Below are 18,841 nucleotides of genomic sequence, written 5' to 3' on the forward strand. Positions count from 1 at the left end.
GAGCTTTATCCAGCGATATCTTGTCATTCTATCATGAAGGCAAGGGGGTGAAGTTTAACCCTGAAGTAACCATGCTCTTTTTATTATTTGGTTTTCACGTTTTTCTCAGGTTAAAAGCTTTTAAAAAGCCCCCTAAAAAAATAAACAGGGAAAAACGTGTCATGTTCTATCAGCTTGACCACACATTGGAAATCACCAAGAGTCATAAAATCAGTTTTCTGCAACACTTTGGAATATTTAGCACCTATATGGTGGCCACATTAGTAGTGCCCCAATATCTATATCTTTTCATAACATATAAACCTATATCTGTGCCAAATGTGTTGCTTTTATCGCAAAATGCACATTTGTTGTGCTTAACTGCCCCGCTAAATATAAGACGCTAATATGCCACAATCACAAGTGAATACGTTTTTAACCTGCAAATACACCCAGTCAGTTTTTTTTTAGGGCTGCTTAGATCAGAAATGTCATTCAACAGAAAAACAGTGACTGTTTATTTGACTAAAGATTTGACTAAAGATTTGACTAAAGATTTGACTAAATATTTGTGTGTCTGTGTGTGTAGGACCGTTTCCACCCAGGCTCGCTGAATTCAAGCATTGATGCAGAGACCGTATTGGACTTGGCAAAACAGGCAGCATATATTCACCCCATATCACATGTGCAGGTATTCATAACTTAAATTGAGTTTCTGTGGCTTCATCTTCATGTAGCATCTCCTCTAGCCATGGACTTATGCTTTTGTCGCCATAATTTCTGCCTTCAAAGGTGATGAAATTGGACAAGCCCATCTGGGAGACATGCTCCTACTTTAAAGGTGAGTATGTGTGCTGCAATGAATGTTCCACATTGGCGTCTGTAACTCTGTATTGGTTTCTTGACTGTTTTTATACTATCTTGTTCCAGCACTATCCATCCTGATGACTGCAAATAAGGGAGAAGGAAAAGCAAGGCTTCAACCCCCAATAGTGCCTGGAAAGAAGTTGTGTAAGTCATGTCGATGTTTTATGTTCAATATGACCCTAGTACCAGTACGGCTATGGAAACATTTTACGAATAATTAAAGCTTGGGTTCCCATTGTGGCAGCCAAAGGAGCTGCATGTCTATGTGTCTGTGTGAATAATCATATTTCACATATTTTATATGTTTGTGTCTTGTATTACTATCATAACATCTTATATTTAGGGCTGTCAAAGTTAACGTGATAATAACGCGTTATTGCACATTTGTTTTAACGCCACTAATTTCTTTAACGCATTAACGCAATTGATCTTTCGGAGGTTGTATCGGGCTTTAAAGCTAGAGGGAAGATACTGGTATCATATGAGACTAGTAAACCTAAGGAATCCATTTTTACCAACCATGTCATACTACAGTAGCTTGTCAGGAAGGAAGTTAAATAACGCTCCAAACTTAACCTATAATAAACCTCAAGATATGTGAATGAAAATGGGTTCTATGGGTACCCACGAGTCTCCCCTTTACAGACATGCCCACTTTATGATAATCACATGCAGTTTGGGGCAAGTCATAGTCAAGTCAGCACACTGACACACTGACAGCTGTTGTTGCATGTTGGGCTTCAGTTTGCCATGTTATGATTTGAGCATATGTTTCTATGCTAAATGCAGTACCTGTGAGGGTTTCTGAAGAAGAAGTAAGGGTCTCGCTGGTCCCAGGGAGATGGAGGCCATATGTTTAACATCTGGTATTCAGTTCAAAGGTTGTGGCTGCAATTTCATGCTCACATGCTATTTAGTACATTAAAACAGTATGTGAGATTTTTTAGTACGTCCGAAACCTTAATATGAAACCAATAGTATGTGAAGTGCATACTATTTCCGGTGAAATATTACAGTATGAAATGCTGGACACTACAGTGGCATAAATATCCCACAATGCAATGTGGTAGTAATGACAACGTTCATAACAGACGTTAACGGACAGCTCTATAATCGCTAACTTTTTAATTTAACTGTAAGAATAAGATTCCACTTTGCTAGGCATAATATATATTTAAAATTAAATCAGACTTTGATTCTGACAAATTATCGTGTGGTCAAATGAGGTTGGCACGGGTTACCATGGTTACACGTCTCCAACCAGCACGGAGGCTCTCAGGACGTGATGTGGTAATTACAGTTCATTGCATCCGAAAAGATACATACTGCTGTTTAGTCACACAAACGATTATTCACACAGACAATAATGTGCCGGCATGTTTTACATACATCTATCATACATCAGTATCATGAGGGTGCATTTTTCTTCATGGACTATTACTAATCTCTTCACCTGATCCACTATTTTCTTTTTGACAGCTCATTTGATGCTTTTGTATTATTGCTTATATAGATAAGATAATTATAATCAAATACATTTTTTAATGTCATGAATGTTTCTCAGTCCCCAGAGGAACTCTGAAAGATGTGAACAAGGACCATGTCAGAGACAACAATCAGAAAAACAGCAGGATGGTGGAGGGGTGTGAGGAAACAACGAGTCAAAAATCTACAGACAATAGTGAGACGACCCTGAATAAGATGTCTGTAGTTGGTGCTGGAGTCACCGGTTCACGCTGTGTAGAAAGTGGAGAAAATGCAGAAAAGGGAGACGACAAGGAGACTCTTACACCAAGTGAAAAAGAATCTGAGAAGAGAGGAGGGGTGTTTTCAGAAACTGGTTCGGAGGAGAAAAGGAATGCAGGTAATGAATCATGTCAGGCAATAAAGGAGGAGAAGATAGAAGAGCCTACAGCAGGAAGTGGGGAAGCGCCAGAAAGCAGCCAGAACACGGACAAATTTTACCCAACAGAGACTGGAAAAGAGAGGAGTGAAAGTAGTAAAGATGTCCCGACACAGTTGACACAAAAGAGGAAAGTCTCTCCCTGCACTGTTGAGGATGTAGAGCAAGAAATGAGCCATAAAAGGCAGCGGCTCACATCCAAAGAAGATGCCTCTTGTGAAGCACCTCAAAACCTGACAAGTAGCAAAAGGGCAGGACAAAAGGAGGCAACCACCGCAGACAAGGGAGAAAATTGCAAACAAAGTCACGAGACAGCAACGTACGAAGGTATGTATATGGCAAATTTAAAAATGTTCTCAGTGTTTCTATGAAAATGTCTCAGTCTGTGGTTGTTACAGTGTCTTCTAACGAGAACCACCAATAAGCAGATCAATTGAAACGTAAAACATAAAAGTGGTCAAAGAAAAAAGAATGCACTTTTAGTCATCATATTTTGATTCCTCATAACATTTTATTGTTTTACATTTACCTGAGCATCATTGATTTTCTTATGAAATAGGAACTTTTTATAACACAATATTAATAGTGAACAATGTATCTTCTAGGCAATGTGGAGATTGATGGTGATTCAGAAGAGTCTAAGTCACAGCCATCCTCAGTAACTACAGCCGTGTCTGCAGTGACTGAAACCACCTCCAATACAGCCAAAGTCTCCCCTGAATCAAATGAGGATGTCAGAATGACCTGTATCAAAGTGTCTGAGTCGGCTGACAACGCTGACACCTGTCCTTGTGAGGATAAAGCTAAAATCATTTCAAACACAACTGTTGGACCATTAAAAATAGCAACCACTTCCAAAATAGAGGGGACATCTGAAACGGCAGCAGATTCTACTGTAACCACCCCCACCACGTCCATGACAGCCATCTCCAAGTTCACAGCCAAATCTTCCAATTGTGCTCCAGACACCACCAAATCGGCGGCACCCACCTCCAAACTTACAGCCGCCACCTCCAGCTGTACAACAGCCACCAAGAAATTGAGAGAAACCGCCTACGTATGTACATCAACTATCTCTGTCTGCACTGCAACCACCTCCACCTCTAGTGCAACCATCTCAAGTGTGACCTCCATCACAAAATCTGCAACATTGTCCAAACCACTGGAGAGAAGAACTGGAGCTGCAGCCAAAGTCACAGCGACATCATACAAAGCTGCCGCCGCCTCTAACACAGGATCCAAAGCAGCGCGTGAAGCCGTCTGCAGAACTGCACCCGCTTCCAAAGTGGAAAACGCTTCAAATAATTCAGAAAATGCATCCAAAACTGTGGTCGCGTCTTGTACTGTGGTGACATCCGTAGCCACTGCTAAAATGACAGTTAAAGGTAAAAATACTGAAGCCTCTGTCAAGACTGCACAAATGAAGAGTTCAGTGGGATCAACTGCTGATGTTGCACCAAATATTCATAAGGCACCTGCAGCTCTCTGCCTGATCATGCCCAAGAATCCACCCACAGAGCCATCACACAACCCCGCAAGTAAGAAATGGCAAAGTGCAAGCCCTCCTGAAGTTGGTAAGTATTATTATTTATCCTGGGAAAATCCCTCATAAAGTCTCAATGAATTGGCCTCTTTCTGATTTTAATCATAACTCTGCTTTGTTTCTTTACTTTATAGGCTTAAACCAGCTGATGAAAGTGAAATGTGGAGAAAAGAAGCAAGTCTACTGTCTGCTATGTTCAGTCAGGTTGCGAGGGCGCTGTCACGTAACCGACTTTACCCACCAGTATAACTATGCGGTGCGTGCTTTATGAGTCTCGTAGAAAATGAAGGAATCTTGTAAAGAAGGGCAGTGTTACAGATGCTAATGTGTGCTCTTAATGTTCTTAATAGAAAATGAAGTCCCCTGAGCAGGTTTCAGAGCTGAAGCCGTCAGAGCTGCAGAGGGAATTGACCAAGTTAGTGACCCTCTTGGCTGAGGCCGACAGAGATGTAGGATCCCAGTCCTTCTTGGTGAGCGGCTCAAAAATCTCATCACACATTCAAAATGACCATCAATGGACCGTCTGTGTGTGGTTGTTTATCTGCTTTAATGGTGTAATGCAGTATGTGCAAAAATGACATATACATGAGAGCATACATTGGAAAAATAAGATGGCACAGATTGATGGTTTTTAATTACCGTTGTATGTTTGTGTTTTTCTTTCTGCTAGACAGTGAAAGTGAACATTGATGACTACAAAGAGCTGGCTGCTCTTTCAGCGGACAAAGGTAAAGATATCCTAATAACTCCCAAAAAATCTAATTCTAAGTGACTTGTCCTGGGACATTACTGAAAATGCTCGGCAATCAAAATACCAGCAGGCACAATATCCCAGTAACAAAGGCTTTTATTGTTTGCAAGCAAGAGCCATCATCAGCATCTGTCCTCAGCTCCTATAGTACTTTAGTAAATATAGTAACTATGGCTGTCAAAGTTAATTTGATAATAACATGTTAACACATTCGTTTTAACGTCGCTAATTTCTTTAACGCATTAACGTAATCGATCTACCGGAGGTTTCACCGGGCATCATCTGAAAAAACCTAAGGAATCCATCCAACAATCCAACCACGTCATACTAGCTCGTCAGGAAGGACGTTAAATAACTTGTGTTAAATGTTGGCGAGGAAAAACTGTCATGGCTATTTTCAAAGGGGTCCCTTGACCTCTGACCTCAAGATATGTGAATGAAAATGGGTTCTATGGGTACCCACGAGTCTCCCCTTTACAGACATGCCCACTTTATGATAATCACATGCAGTTTGGGGCAAGTCATAGTCAAGTCAACACACTGACAGCTGTTGTTGCCTGTTGGGCTTCAGTTTGCCATGTTATGATTTGAGCATATTTTTTATGCCAAATGCAGTACCTGTGAGGGTTTCTGGATAATATTTGTCATTGTTTTGTGTTGTAATTGATTATTAATAATAAATATATACATACATTTGCGTAAAGCAAGCATATTTGCCCACTCCCATGTTGATAAGAGTATTAAATACTTGACAAATCTCCCTTAAGGGTACAATTTGAACAAATAAAAAATATGCGATTAAATATTTTAATCGTTTGACAGCCCTAATAGTATCACACATCATCAACTGTAACGAACAACAGGATGCACATGATATCTGTTTTATGACATTTCTTGAATTACAGTAGGATACATTGTTCTTCTTTTATCCACACATATGTGTCTACTCCTCAACCTCCACACAAACGTCCTGTGGTTTTACATAAGGCATGTCATTTCTCTGTTTATGCATAAAAGTTTCTTTTTTCTTTTTTGATATATTTAGTTCAGATGGGCACTCACTTAATCTTCAGCTGTAAATGGGGAAATGGATAATTCTCTATGCATGTATACATATTGGTCCAATATGTGATTGTGATGTAGGATTAAACAATCAACTTTTTATATTCATTTTTATTGTTATGGATTGTTTTATACGGTCATTATCATAGTCGTAATTTACTCTCTCTCTCTTTATTCTCAGCTATAGGACGACTGAAAGCAATTATGAGACAGAAAGACTTGATGAGGGCCTCATCAACTTCCACAACTGATACTGATGCCAGTCCATGTGAAGTTTCAAGCCAAGATGATGGTAACTTCAAGTGTCCTTTCTCAGCGCCATGTTTGAAATGTGTCTGTATTTTTCATCCACATGTAAATACATTTAAATTTTCTTAAATCTTTGACTAGCTGAGATATGTTCTGGCTTTTCATTTTTGATAACTTGAGAGAAACTCTTGTCTTTGTGACGTTATTAGAGGAAGTATGGAATTACATCATACCAGTTGTTGGAATGTTGTGTAGATCTGTCCAAAGATATCTATTCCTATATTATAAAACTCACACTTTTTAATATATTGCTGTTCTTAATTCAGAATCCAGTTCAAAAGAGGAAGGAGCTCCTGCTGTGGGTCCGTCCAACAGAGCTCAGAGCGTGAAGAGTTCAGAGCCTGAAGCTAATGACCTGATTCCAGACCAGCTTCATTCGTGTTCGATCTCGAATAATAATAAGCCCAATGCAAATCGTAGTGTTCAAGACGCAGGCATTGCAGGTAAGTCTGTTGTATGTCATACACATTCACCAACAAGAAAACCAATATTAATATATTTACAGCTGGACTAATAACAGTGGTTGGCTCTGACAGTAAATATGTTTAAGCCACTATTATTTGTTAGCATTTGTGTATTGTTATTTTGTAAAATGAACTGATTCTACTGTGCATAAAGTTAAATATACGGTGTCTTATATTGTAAGTACGGCTGTCAATTGATTAAAATATTTAATCGTGATTAATCGCATGATTGTCCATGATTGATGCGTTAAAGAAATTAGTAGCGTTGAAACCGAATATGCATTAACGCGTTATTATCGCGTTAACTTTGACAGCCCTAATTGTTAGTCCTTGCAACCGTGCTATTGTTGGTATAATTGTCCCTCTGAATCATCACTCAAACAAATCCACCGTCTCTCTCATCCCTACCTCCCAGCAGTCAAAATGGTGAAAGCTCAGTGTTATGTGCCTCCTCTTGCCACCGACGCTGCAGGCAGCTTTGCCAAAACCCCTGATACATGCCAAGAGACTCCAGAGAAGAGACAACAGCAGGAGAGAAGTCGTCCAGAGTTACAGGACACACGGAAGGTGCTGGAAGGCTCTCAGAAAGCATCAACTGTTAAACTGCTCAACCCGGACCCGCTCTCTTCTGCTGCTACAGTGAATACAGAACAGCAGAACAAACCAGGACCCAGACGGAGAGCACAAGATGTATCCGAACACTCACAAGTGCTCCCAATGATTTCAATATTGTTCTCGAATAATAATAAGCCCAATGCAAATCGTAGTGTTCAAGACGCAGGCATTGCAGGTAAGTCTGTTGTATGTCATACACATTCACCAACAAGAAAACCAATATTAATATATTTACAGCTGGACTAATAACAGTGGTTGGCTCTGACAGTAAATATGTTTAAGCCACTATTATTTGTTAGCATTTGTGTATTGTTATTTTGTAAAATGAACTGATTCTACTGTGCATAAAGTTAAATATACGGTGTCTTATATTGTAAGTACGGCTGTCAATTGATTAAAATATTTAATCGTGATTAATCGCATGATTGTCCATGATTGATGCGTTAAAGAAATTAGTAGCGTTGAAACCGAATATGCATTAACGCGTTATTATCGCGTTAACTTTGACAGCCCTAATTGTTAGTCCTTGCAACCGTGCTATTGTTGGTATAATTGTCCCTCTGAATCATCACTCAAACAAATCCACCGTCTCTCTCATCCCTACCTCCCAGCAGTCAAAATGGTGAAAGCTCAGTGTTATGTGCCTCCTCTTGCCACCGACGCTGCAGGCAGCTTTGCCAAAACCCCTGATACATGCCAAGAGACTCCAGAGAAGAGACAACAGCAGGAGAGAAGTCGTCCAGAGTTACAGGACACACGGAAGGTGCTGGAAGGCTCTCAGAAAGCATCAACTGTTAAACTGCTCAACCCGGACCCGCTCTCTTCTGCTGCTACAGTGAATACAGAACAGCAGAACAAACCAGGACCCAGACGGAGAGCACAAGATGTATCCGAACACTCACAAGTGCTCCCAATGATTTCAATATTGTTCTCGAATAATAATAAGCCCAATGCAAATCGTAGTGTTCAAGACGCAGGCATTGCAGGTAAGTCTGTTGTATGTCATACACATTCACCAACAAGAAAACCAATATTAATATATTTACAGCTGGACTAATAACAGTGGTTGGCTCTGACAGTAAATATGTTTAAGCCACTATTATTTGTTACCATTTGTGTATTGTTATTTTGTAAAATGAACTGATTCTACTGTGCATAAAGTTAAATATACGGTGTCTTATATTGTAAGTACGGCTGTCAATTGATTAAAATATTTAATTGTGATTAATCGCATGATTGTCCATGATTGATGCGTTAAAGAAATTAGTAGCGTTGAAATCGAATATGCATTAATGCGTTATTATCGCGTTAACTTTGACAGCCCTAATTGTTAGTCCTTGCAACCGTGCTATTGTTGGTATAATTGTCCCTCTGAATCATCACTCAAACAAATCCACCGTCTCTCTCATCCCTACCTCCCAGCAGTCAAAATGGTGAAAGCTAAGTGTTATGTGCCTCCTCTTGCCACCGACGCTGCAGGCAGCTTTGCCAAAACCCCTGATACATGCCAAGAGACTCCAGAGAAGAGACAACAGCAGGAGAGAAGTCGTCCAGAGTTACAGGACACATGGAAGGTGCAGGAAGGCTCTCAGAAAGCATCAACTGTTAAACTGCTCAACCCGGACCCGCTCTCTTCTGCTGCTACAGTGAATACAGAACAGCAGAACAAACCAGGACCCAGACGGAGAGCACAAGATGTATCCGAACACTCACAAGTGCTCCCAATGATTTCAATAGGTAGGTGTTAAGCATTTACGAGTCTGCGTTATTTTGTCTTTTAACGTACTAAGTTGTTATTTTGTATGGTTGTCACAGGGGAAAGCAGTGAGGGCCGCAGTCATTTGTCCATATACTTGAATGGACATGAACCAATCATAGGTGGGTGTGTCCATCCTTACGCCTCGTTTCCACACAGTTTTGTTATGTGTCCGTTTAATCTGTATAGTATACGGATTATGGCCCCTAGTGTTCAATGCAAGGAAATGCGGGGCGGGACTTTGCCTCCCTATAGGAATGAATGAACTTCCGGGTTGATTTGCATACGTACACAGAGCTATATGGAAACGAGGCGTTGCACAGCAAATCCTTTTCAATCCCATCATTTCATTTTATTTCACAAAAGCATACAACATGTTAAAGACGGCGTGTCGTCAACAGGTCTGGGATTAATGTGGGAGTGTCGAGTTATGACTGTGCGCACATTCTACCTGTGTGAGAGCTGCAGTGAGACGCTCCTCAGCCGTGATATAGTCCAACACATGCGCAGCGATGATCACCAGTACAACTTCATCGTGAGTGTTGTCTCAATAATGCATTCAAAACTTATAAACAACAAAAGCATTTGACATTTGCTCCCACGTTTTTTTATATGATGTGATGCATGTGTTTCAGCGGATGCGGCACCCTGGCTTTCTGTACTTCTGGTCGGATGAGCTGCTGCTCCCATGGATGAAATTGAACATTTTGAAGGGTATCGTCAAGAAGGTCTCAAAACAGGAGCGTTTCAACGAGATGGATGCGCAGGTAACCTGTTAGGTCCATGTGTCATGCATGTTATCTCAAATGTCCATGGGGTAATTTGGGCAAGATATGGTTAATGATTAGGGCTGTCACTATATCAGACTTTAACTATTATAATGGCCCAAAGAATTCACAATATCAATGTTATCGCAATATCTACAAAAAAAAAAAATAATGCTATCAGTGAAATTCGTCGTGAACTTTGTTTATTGTGTGTTTTGTCTCTTTGGCAAATGAATTACACTCAAAATAGGAGTGTAGGGAGATGGAGAGAGAGTCTGTAACCATAACTGTATATATGAAATGATTTAAGAGGCGCTGGATTATTTACACAATATTATCATGTGTATTATTAACATGATATCAATATTTTTATTTTTAAAATACCACGGTTATTGTCCATACCGGTATATTGTGACACCCCTATTAATCATGTATTTAAACATATTTGTTGTATTTATGATGAGCACTGAAAGGAATTCATTTATGGTGGATAAGATATGTTTAAGATTTCAAAATTGTGCTCAACTTGCCAGCGTTTCCAAGTGGTATTATTATTATTAACATTTCGTTTTACTACTAGCGACAAATTTTGCGACTTATTCAGACCATCAGGGAAAAATAACAAAATTATATTGTAATTCAATAGAGTGCTCTGAGTAATCGCAGTCCACGGCTCTTCTGCCAACAGCGCTGGGTCTCTCTCTCTCTCTCTCTCCTCCTGGGCCGTACGCAGGCGGTCTCTCCCTCGCTGCAACAGAGACAACCACTAAACTTTATGCAAATGAATATGTGATGACATCACCAATATGCAAACTTCGATTGTTCCACCGTCCACCATTTCCAGGATAGTAACTGCAAAAAACTTACATTGATGCTCTTTGGTAACTGGGGATAGCTACCGGGGAAAACAGAAGTGCTATCCTCTTCCTGTTTTGGTTGCGCAATGGTTGATACACTACCTTTGTGCTGTAAATCAAGCCTTTATTTTGCCGGGAAATCGTACGCGGTGGCATACAGAATCAAATAGTGAAAGCGAGACTTATACGGAACTGATCTAAACGTCAATGGTGTCATTATTCCATGGCCATTACATTGTGCAGTCAACATTTACTTCATAATGACAGGTTAAAGCAAAAACAATGTACAAAGTGGAAATAGACATCCAGTATGCTAATTGTTGCTCTGTTTGTGTTTTCTCTCCCAAAGGTTATACTGCTGGGAAAGGAGATGTTTAAACCGGTTTGGACAGCTTCGTTCAGCGACGGTAACAGCACGCTTAATTTGCAAAGTCTACAGTGTGTATGGCACATGGGTGCATGAGTATACAGTATTCAGTACCAACTGTGCTATTTGCTTTTTGTAGCTTTAAAATTGGTTAAAGAAATCAAGAAACAAAAGAAACTGACCATCCCTCATCCATCCATCTTTAGTCCACAACAAAAGGGTGAGTCCCATTAGCCCAGTAGTTAGTTACAGGCTCATTTGTTTCTCATTCGTATACACAGCTTTGCTGAAGTGACTAATACAAACAGAAAATGGGTGCAAGCTAGTAGTTTTGGTTTTCTGTTACACAGACAAGCAGCCTGAGAGCCGGCAGAGTCCAGAGGAATCTCTTCCCACGGAGGTGCAGCCATCACAGGCACTTGAGACTGACCAGAGAAGTGACAATGGTATAATTTATCATGTTGTCTACAATATTAACGTTCCCCCCCCAACAGGTTGAGGTCCACTCTGGTGAATAACTTGTTTGACGGTGAACAAAATAATAGAATCCTGTAGTTTTTTTAAATTTAATTCAGAAAAAGTATCCCAGAATTGCAGTCAGTGATGACTGATGTTAAGTCTGTATGTGCTGTGTAAAATATTGTTGAGCACTGACTCTGGCACTGTAAATGTATGACTTGTGTTACCAGTTAACCAGATACTGGTATGACTTGCATAATACTTGTAGTTTTCTTCTAGGCAATTATGTGTCTCTTTTAAATGTAAAAGTATGTATTCATGTTTTCTGGTGCTTTTAAATGTTTGTATCATTTATTCATTTAGCAGACGCTTTTATCCAAAGCGACGTACATCTGAGAGTTCGTACAACACAAGCAAGGATCTAGATAGGAAGGAACAATGTAAGTAAGTGCCAACAGCAGCTTCAAGTATGATCGGACACAGGGGCTGACAGGCAATGCACAGGGTGGATAGAAGTAGAGATTTTATTTTATTTTTGTCATCGTCATCATTAACATTATCAACAAAGCCATCAATGTCATCATCATCATGCATATCCTAATCATCATCAGCAACATCCTCAATATCCTCAGTATCATCAAAATCATTGTTTTGTTGCTGTTTTGTAAGCGAGCAACCGGGTTTTGAATTTGCTGCGAGCGGCAACTGGGAGCCAGTGGAGGGATATGAACAGCGGAGTGACGTGTGCTGTTTTGGGTTGGCTGAAGACCAGTCGCGCTGCTGCGCTCTAGGGAGGCCTGCCAGTAGGGAGTTGCAGTAGTCAATGCGTGATATTACATGAGCCTGTACCAGGAGTTGAATTGCATGCTCTGATAGGTAGGGTCTGATTTTCCTGATGTTGTACAGGGCAAATTGACACAGCCGAGCAACTGAGGCCACGTGAACCTTAAAGGTTAGCTGGTCATCAATCATGACACCCATCTGGTATATTTTTTTGTACTTTGCACTACTAACTTTTTTACTGCCTTTTTACTAAAACGTTTTGCACTATGGAACTGTGATGCTGGAAACTTGAATTTCCCTCTGGATCAATAAAGTTACTATCTATCCATCTATCCATCTATCCATCTACCCATCTATCTATCTTTCTTGTGGGTACCCAGAGAACCCATTTTTCATTTAATTCAATTTTTTCATTCACATATCTTGAGGTCAGAGGTCAAGGGACCCCTTTGAAAATGGCCATGCTAGTTTTTCTTCGCCAAAATTTGCCATGGTACCAATGAATTCCTTAGGTTTTGCAGTTTCATATGATACCAGTATCTTCACTCTAGCTCTAAAACGGAACCTGATACAGCCTCTGAAAGACACTAAAGTCGGTCGGCATCACCTGCGATCCCGCGGGTCGCAGAGGGTTAAAAATGAAAATCAAAAAGGGCTTTGATGTTAACAAAAATCCGGAGCCCCGCATGAGGCAGGGGAAATGCTGCTTCACTTTTTGAATCTGACACAACTGGAAATAATTTCTCATAAATGGGACTCATAAATGGGGCTTATCATTTCCTTTCTCTAAGCTGTAATACATTGAAGCTTGTTTTTTCTTGTGTTCTCTCATTCCTTCTCCGCTGTCTCTCTTAGGAGCAAAACAAAAAACTGAGAAACATCCTTTGGAAGAGATGGATGGAGATTTGGATGGGGTCAAACAAAGAAGTCCTCTGGATGTGACCCGTGTCTCCCCAAAGGCTGATCCTGTCATCTCTCCGTTCTCTGGTGCTGGCACCTGTCTCAGTCCCCAAGAGCAACCAGAACCCAGACCGCCAGTCTCTCAGCACCAGAGGCCTATCCCCGAGTTGCAAGTGAAACAGGTGGAGCTGCACTCAGAATCCCCATCTTCCTCTATTGTTTGTCCTAAAACCAGTCAAACCCTGTCCGTGTCTCCCAGAGATGAATACTTTCCAACCAGAAAAAGAGCAGCTGTTGAATCTATTGAAACACTGGTCAGATCTTGCACCAATAACCCCCAACTCGAGGACCCTCTGCCAGCACTATGCAGTGAGCTGCAGCCCATCAGCGCCGAATCAGCCTCCGAGTCCACTTCTGTTAAACCTGCTGCCACCTCCACCCTCCTGTCTCCTATGGACAAAGACACAGAACCTGGATTCGATGAACAAGACACACCCGCTATAGACATGGAAAAGTTTGATGACCTAATGGCTCTGTTGAGAAAGATGAAATCTGAGCTAAATATGTCTCCTTGCACATCAGCTCCAGGCAAGAGCGAGACTACCACCTCCTGCGCTAACAATTCATCCGAAAGTGGTGTGGAAAGAAGACAGGATCCAGAGCCTGTGCAGACAACATCTAATGTGGCCACAAAACAAGCAAGATGGGATTCAAAGTGGCAAATGCTTAAAGTGACAAAAAATCCACCCTCCGCTAACTCACTGGAGATGTTTTCAACAGCAGCTCCTGAGGTCTTGAGCCATGGCAACCAACTCGTCGCCTCTAATGCCAGCTCTGTTATCACCTCATCTCCTGAGGGCTCCACTTTCACGAGGGGCGACCTTTTGTTCGGAGTGACTGAAGCCAACGCAGTCACGCAGTTACCTTCTGCCAGCACCGCTGACCCCAGTGACCCACAAAACCAGAACGATGCACAGAGCACCTTTGGAAGCCAGCCTCACCCTAGTCCCATCTACGATAATCCAGGTCAGATACCACAGCCACGAGATAACACAGAGACTGACAGCACTGGGGTTCGTCAGTTGCCCATTAACGCCATCGTATCTGTCAGGTCAAACCGCCATAACCAGCGGTTTATGGGCAGCTATAATAGACAGGACCCCACTGAGGTGAACAACCAGGTCACTCACAGCTTCTCCACAGGGGCAACAGTAAGCCCCAGTGACGCCTCAGGAGGATACGGTCAGTACAGACAAATGGCTTATTTCGCAAACGGACTGTCGGGTTATTTTTCCACTGAGGCTGTTGGAAGTTACACAGCACCAGCCAACCCTCCTGTATACACTGAGAGTTCATACCAATGTGAGGGGTTCACCACAGGGGCGCCCAACCCAAGTCCGATTTACCCAGAGCAAGGAGCAACCCGCTTCAGTCTGCAATCATTTGGACACATTTTAACAGCTCCAGCGCTCCCAGAATGGGTGAAGCTGGGGTTGTATCAGCAGCAGTTATTGCCGCAGCAGTACTCCTCATGGAGGAGCACTTCCCTGGCTGCTGGAGACGGCACAGTGATCAGTGAGGCGGCCTACGGAGGCGCCGCTCCAGTCACGACTCCAGCCACCAGTTCACAAAAGATGATCAACCTGAACGATTACAGAACCCTCAGGGTCGCTCCAACGCAGAGCAGCAGCAACGTAGCAGCGCAGAACGTTCCTCAAACTTACGTCAACCCTCCAGTCGTTCACTATCCACCTGGTGCCAATACTGAAATCACATCCCAGCCACCTGCAAACTCCTTTTTTGCCTCTGGCGGAGGGTTCTATGTTGTAGAGAAGTAGTGGTGGTAGGGAAACTACCTGTTAAACCATGTAAATAACAAGTTATTTCTGCAGTACACTTGTTAGACATTTTTTTCTAGCAGAAATGATTAAGTTCAGATGTGTGTCTTACATATCACGTCTTCATCAGTAAGATGCCGCACAGCACAGTAGGGGAAGATGTCTCACCGTGCCAAAGTAGGTGTAGATTGTTCATTTATTTTCAATATGTTTGTGTGTTCACATACACATTCATTTTAAATGAAGTTAAACTTGATTTTTTTTTTGAGTTTGTAAAACGTTCTATTAAGCTACTGTAGCTTGTTTCAGTTTTTAATATTTCTAATGTCACAGTATTCATCTAATGTGATTTTTTTTAGTTGTTTTATATTCATGTTTTTTTCATTTTAATGAAATTCCTGTAAAATACAGATCTTACGTTGAATGTGAAATATATTGTATGTTTTTTGTGAATTTTTTTTCCATAAATTCTATTTTTCTCTTTGACTAAACTTATTTTGTTTTTTTAAGTTTTTGTACACAGAAATTATTGTGGGAACAAAGATCGCTTCTAATGGGGATTATGAAAACTGGCGAATGTAATCCAAAAATAATTTCAGCAGAATTTGGTTACAGACTGAATTTTGACGTACAGAATTTTTCCACATGGTTTTTCTAAGATGAAATAATGTAGTCTCACAGATGTGTCACATCTCTTATCTCGCACGAAATCCCCCAGTGGCCTTGACGAAACCTAAACCCACGTCTCTGATTCCACTCAGTGGAGTGATGCGTAACTTCACAGTTCCTCATTTGTCTGGAACGTTAAAGTACCGGCTCTGGTTTCAAATTCGATCAGACACAAATAGACTGAGAAACTATTTTCTTTGGAGTTAATTCCTTTAATATAAACACATAGCATTTAGCCTATAATGCAAAAATGGGACGTCTGTTGTTGGTTTAGGATATTTCTAAAACCCTGGGCCTCCCTCCTGTCTTTGAGAGATATGCACACACTTCCTGACAGTAAGTTATGGTGGGAGTCGAGGAAGGGAAGAGAGCATTTCTCGGTCATGTTTTGTTTCAAGGTCAGGTTGTCAAGTTTGGATGATCCTCCTCCTCGTGTGGTATTTGTTTGAGCTTTAAAGTCGTGCATCAAGGTCAGACCTGTGTGGGAAATTCTTCTATCTGAAATGGAGGAGAAAGACTCAATAGATGCTATCAATCAATTCTTTATTACAAAAAAAACAAGTCCAAGGACAGGCAGATGTTTCACAAAAACACCTCTGATGGAACAGAGGATGCAAAAAGCAACATCTCTCTCTCTTTCTCTATAACTGCCACTGCCATATCTTCATATGTGCACAAGTAATGTGGAACAAGCTCTACTTTGTATGTCCTCATGAATTAAATACAGTGCCTGTTTTCTCACCGCCTGGAATCTCATCCAACAATGCTCCTGGTGAGTCAGGCTCTAATATTCACCAGTGTCTCCTGAATGATGATCAAAGGGGTTTTACTAGTGCCAACTGGTGAGGAGCATAATTTACGACAGGGCTGCTTTCACAGACCAGCACCATTAGATAGAGCCAACACCCCCGCATTCCAGGGTGCTATCTAATGCAAATAACACGTATGACAATTGAGACTTTGATACATACTCACCCACTTGGTGGTCTCCCATAAATGAATCCATCTGGCCAACCCTTACCAAATAAAAGTTTATTCATAATTAAGTATTCTTGCCTTATAGGCCTACAGAAAGGTATACTTGGCTTGTAGTTGTGCTCACTGTTCGATTGAGTAGCTTATTAAAGTGTGTGAGAGTTTGTAAACAGATGTTTTTATACAAATTTACTTTGATTCATCAAGAATTTTCTACGTTTTTGTATTCTCTGTCCACCGTGAGAAAAACATTTTTTATTTTTTTTATCACAAAACATCAAGTCAAATAGAAAAAGGAGCAAGTCTCTTTATGTAACACATAAATCACCGGCTAAGTACTATAAGTTAAAGTATATAAAGTATACTTTCATAAACTAATAAGTGGGCTACAAGTATATACAAGTATACTTGCAGTATAAAAACTAACAAATTCTTCTCAGTAACTAGTTAACTGAGAAGAATTTGATGTGTGTTTTCGTAAACTAAAAAGTGAGCTACAAGTATATAACTATTAAACTAACAGCATACTTATTCACTTGTAGTTCATGGTGTAGTTGCAGTACAAAATACAACTCATGTAAACTAATTGTGTACTCAAAATGTACTATTCTTACACTTAGAGTATACTTAAAAGTATACTTTTATAAACTAAAAAGTGGGCCAATTTAGTCCCAAGAAGTATTGAAGTAGTACACAACAAGTACACTACTAGTACATTGATATTAGTATATTTACTACACAAAGTATACTTGGGGGAAATATACTTGAATTTACTTACACTAAGTATATTTCATAAAATAATACTACTTTTTCATAAGGAAAAAGTAGTATACTGATTTATGTGGTATACGGTGGTCCTCATTCATTCATTCATTCATGCCTACCGCTGTATTCATTGATTCATTCATCATTGCATTTATTCACTAGTTAATAGTTGTGTGTCATTAGTAGTTCAATAAGCATATATCATTGGTAAAGAATTAAATTAGTTGAGTGAGTAAATTCTCAGAGTGTGTCGGGTCAGAGGGTCACAGGTTTGTTTTAGTTTTCCTCCTGCTGTAGGTCTCTAAAGTCTGAAAACACGAGACTTGGAGGTTACTGACTGCTCAAGAGACGAGGAACAGGCACAGATGCCTGAACACAAACCTGTCAACTGCAGCCATAAATCCTGAGAAACAAGGCCTCTGCATTAAAGAAGGAGTTGTCGTAAACCAGAGGAGGTTATCAGCAGAAACTCGTCGGCTGCTTTGGGGCTCTGTTTCCTCTAAAACTCCAAGCGATCATCATGGTAAACACAGCAGAACTATTCATGTTTGTTGAAGATGACTTACTTTACTGTCAATAATATCAGATATAAACCATCTTCTGACCGAGTGAACTGTATATTGTATTACATTTGTACTGTAGATTAGCTTTTGACAGACAGTGGTTGTTCAGAGAGGATATTGACTCAAGTTATCAGAGAGATTTCATCCTGCCCTTCATATGGTCAATGGCTCAGTTGTACTGACTTTAGCATTCTGTTTACTGAAAACAATGATGAGAGCCATGAAGCAGCATGTTGTTCCTCTGAGACCGCGGCCTGTTCTTCTAAAAGGATGCCAGGGTCTTTTGTCAAGAGTTGACCTCGTAGTGTTATGGGCTGGCATGTAAACACGATGATGTTCTCATCTGTTATCCGTTGAAGTCTTCTTCTTTCTCCCTCAAGTTAGTGGCAGTTGACCTTCGCTCTGCGGCCTCCTTCGCTTGTTTGCTGACCGAGCCTCTCACCCTGGACCTCCTCCATCTCCAGTGTTGGCACCCTCCTGCAGTGACTGGCGTGTGTTCAGCTGATTCTCCCTTTAACCGCCGTAGATGTGATGAGGAGGAGCAACTGGTGGGGTCTCGTCCATCTGGGTTTCCTCCAGTGCTTCCTTTTCAGGTCCTTTATCAGCACCCAGTCTCCTGGTTTCCCATTATGGGAGTGTTGTTTTCGTG

The 18,841-nt window shown here is 40.9% G+C and overlaps 1 protein-coding gene across 10 annotated transcripts in view; it reads left to right on the forward strand.

Moving 5' to 3' along the window:
• Nucleotides 1-15,706, forward strand: part of LOC119503881 — a 31,862-nt gene extending 16,156 nt beyond the window's left edge. For 2 of the 10 annotated variants that reach the window (XM_037795892.1, XM_037795888.1), the window contains 20 exons: nucleotides 569-670; nucleotides 772-820; nucleotides 910-990; nucleotides 2,411-3,076; nucleotides 3,355-4,323; nucleotides 4,427-4,548; nucleotides 4,643-4,762; nucleotides 4,963-5,020; nucleotides 6,287-6,397; nucleotides 6,681-6,857; nucleotides 7,294-7,668; nucleotides 8,162-8,479; nucleotides 8,916-9,230; nucleotides 9,309-9,371; nucleotides 9,651-9,784; nucleotides 9,885-10,016; nucleotides 11,223-11,280; nucleotides 11,380-11,460; nucleotides 11,591-11,686; nucleotides 13,338-15,706. In XM_037795892.1, coding sequence (XP_037651820.1) covers nucleotides 569-670; nucleotides 772-820; nucleotides 910-990; nucleotides 2,411-3,076; nucleotides 3,355-4,323; nucleotides 4,427-4,548; nucleotides 4,643-4,762; nucleotides 4,963-5,020; nucleotides 6,287-6,397; nucleotides 6,681-6,857; nucleotides 7,294-7,668; nucleotides 8,162-8,479; nucleotides 8,916-9,230; nucleotides 9,309-9,371; nucleotides 9,651-9,784; nucleotides 9,885-10,016; nucleotides 11,223-11,280; nucleotides 11,380-11,460; nucleotides 11,591-11,686; nucleotides 13,338-15,220 — 5,910 coding nt within the window. In that variant the 3' untranslated portion in view covers nucleotides 15,221-15,706. Of the gene's footprint in view, nucleotides 1-568; nucleotides 671-771; nucleotides 821-909; nucleotides 991-2,410; nucleotides 3,077-3,354; nucleotides 4,324-4,426; nucleotides 4,549-4,642; nucleotides 4,763-4,962; nucleotides 5,021-6,286; nucleotides 6,398-6,680; nucleotides 6,858-7,293; nucleotides 7,669-8,161; nucleotides 8,480-8,915; nucleotides 9,231-9,308; nucleotides 9,372-9,650; nucleotides 9,785-9,884; nucleotides 10,017-11,222; nucleotides 11,281-11,379; nucleotides 11,461-11,521; nucleotides 11,558-11,590; nucleotides 11,687-12,062; nucleotides 12,805-13,337 lie in introns of those variants that run through there. The other 8 variants (XM_037795897.1, XM_037795895.1, XM_037795889.1 and 5 more) reach the window with 8 other exon arrangements.
• The last annotated feature ends 3,135 nt before the right edge of the window (nucleotides 15,707-18,841 follow it).

The sequence above is a fragment of the Sebastes umbrosus genome, chromosome 15 (assembly GCF_015220745.1).
Source record: "Sebastes umbrosus isolate fSebUmb1 chromosome 15, fSebUmb1.pri, whole genome shotgun sequence".
Classification (NCBI taxonomy): Eukaryota; Metazoa; Chordata; class Actinopteri; order Perciformes; family Sebastidae; genus Sebastes; species Sebastes umbrosus.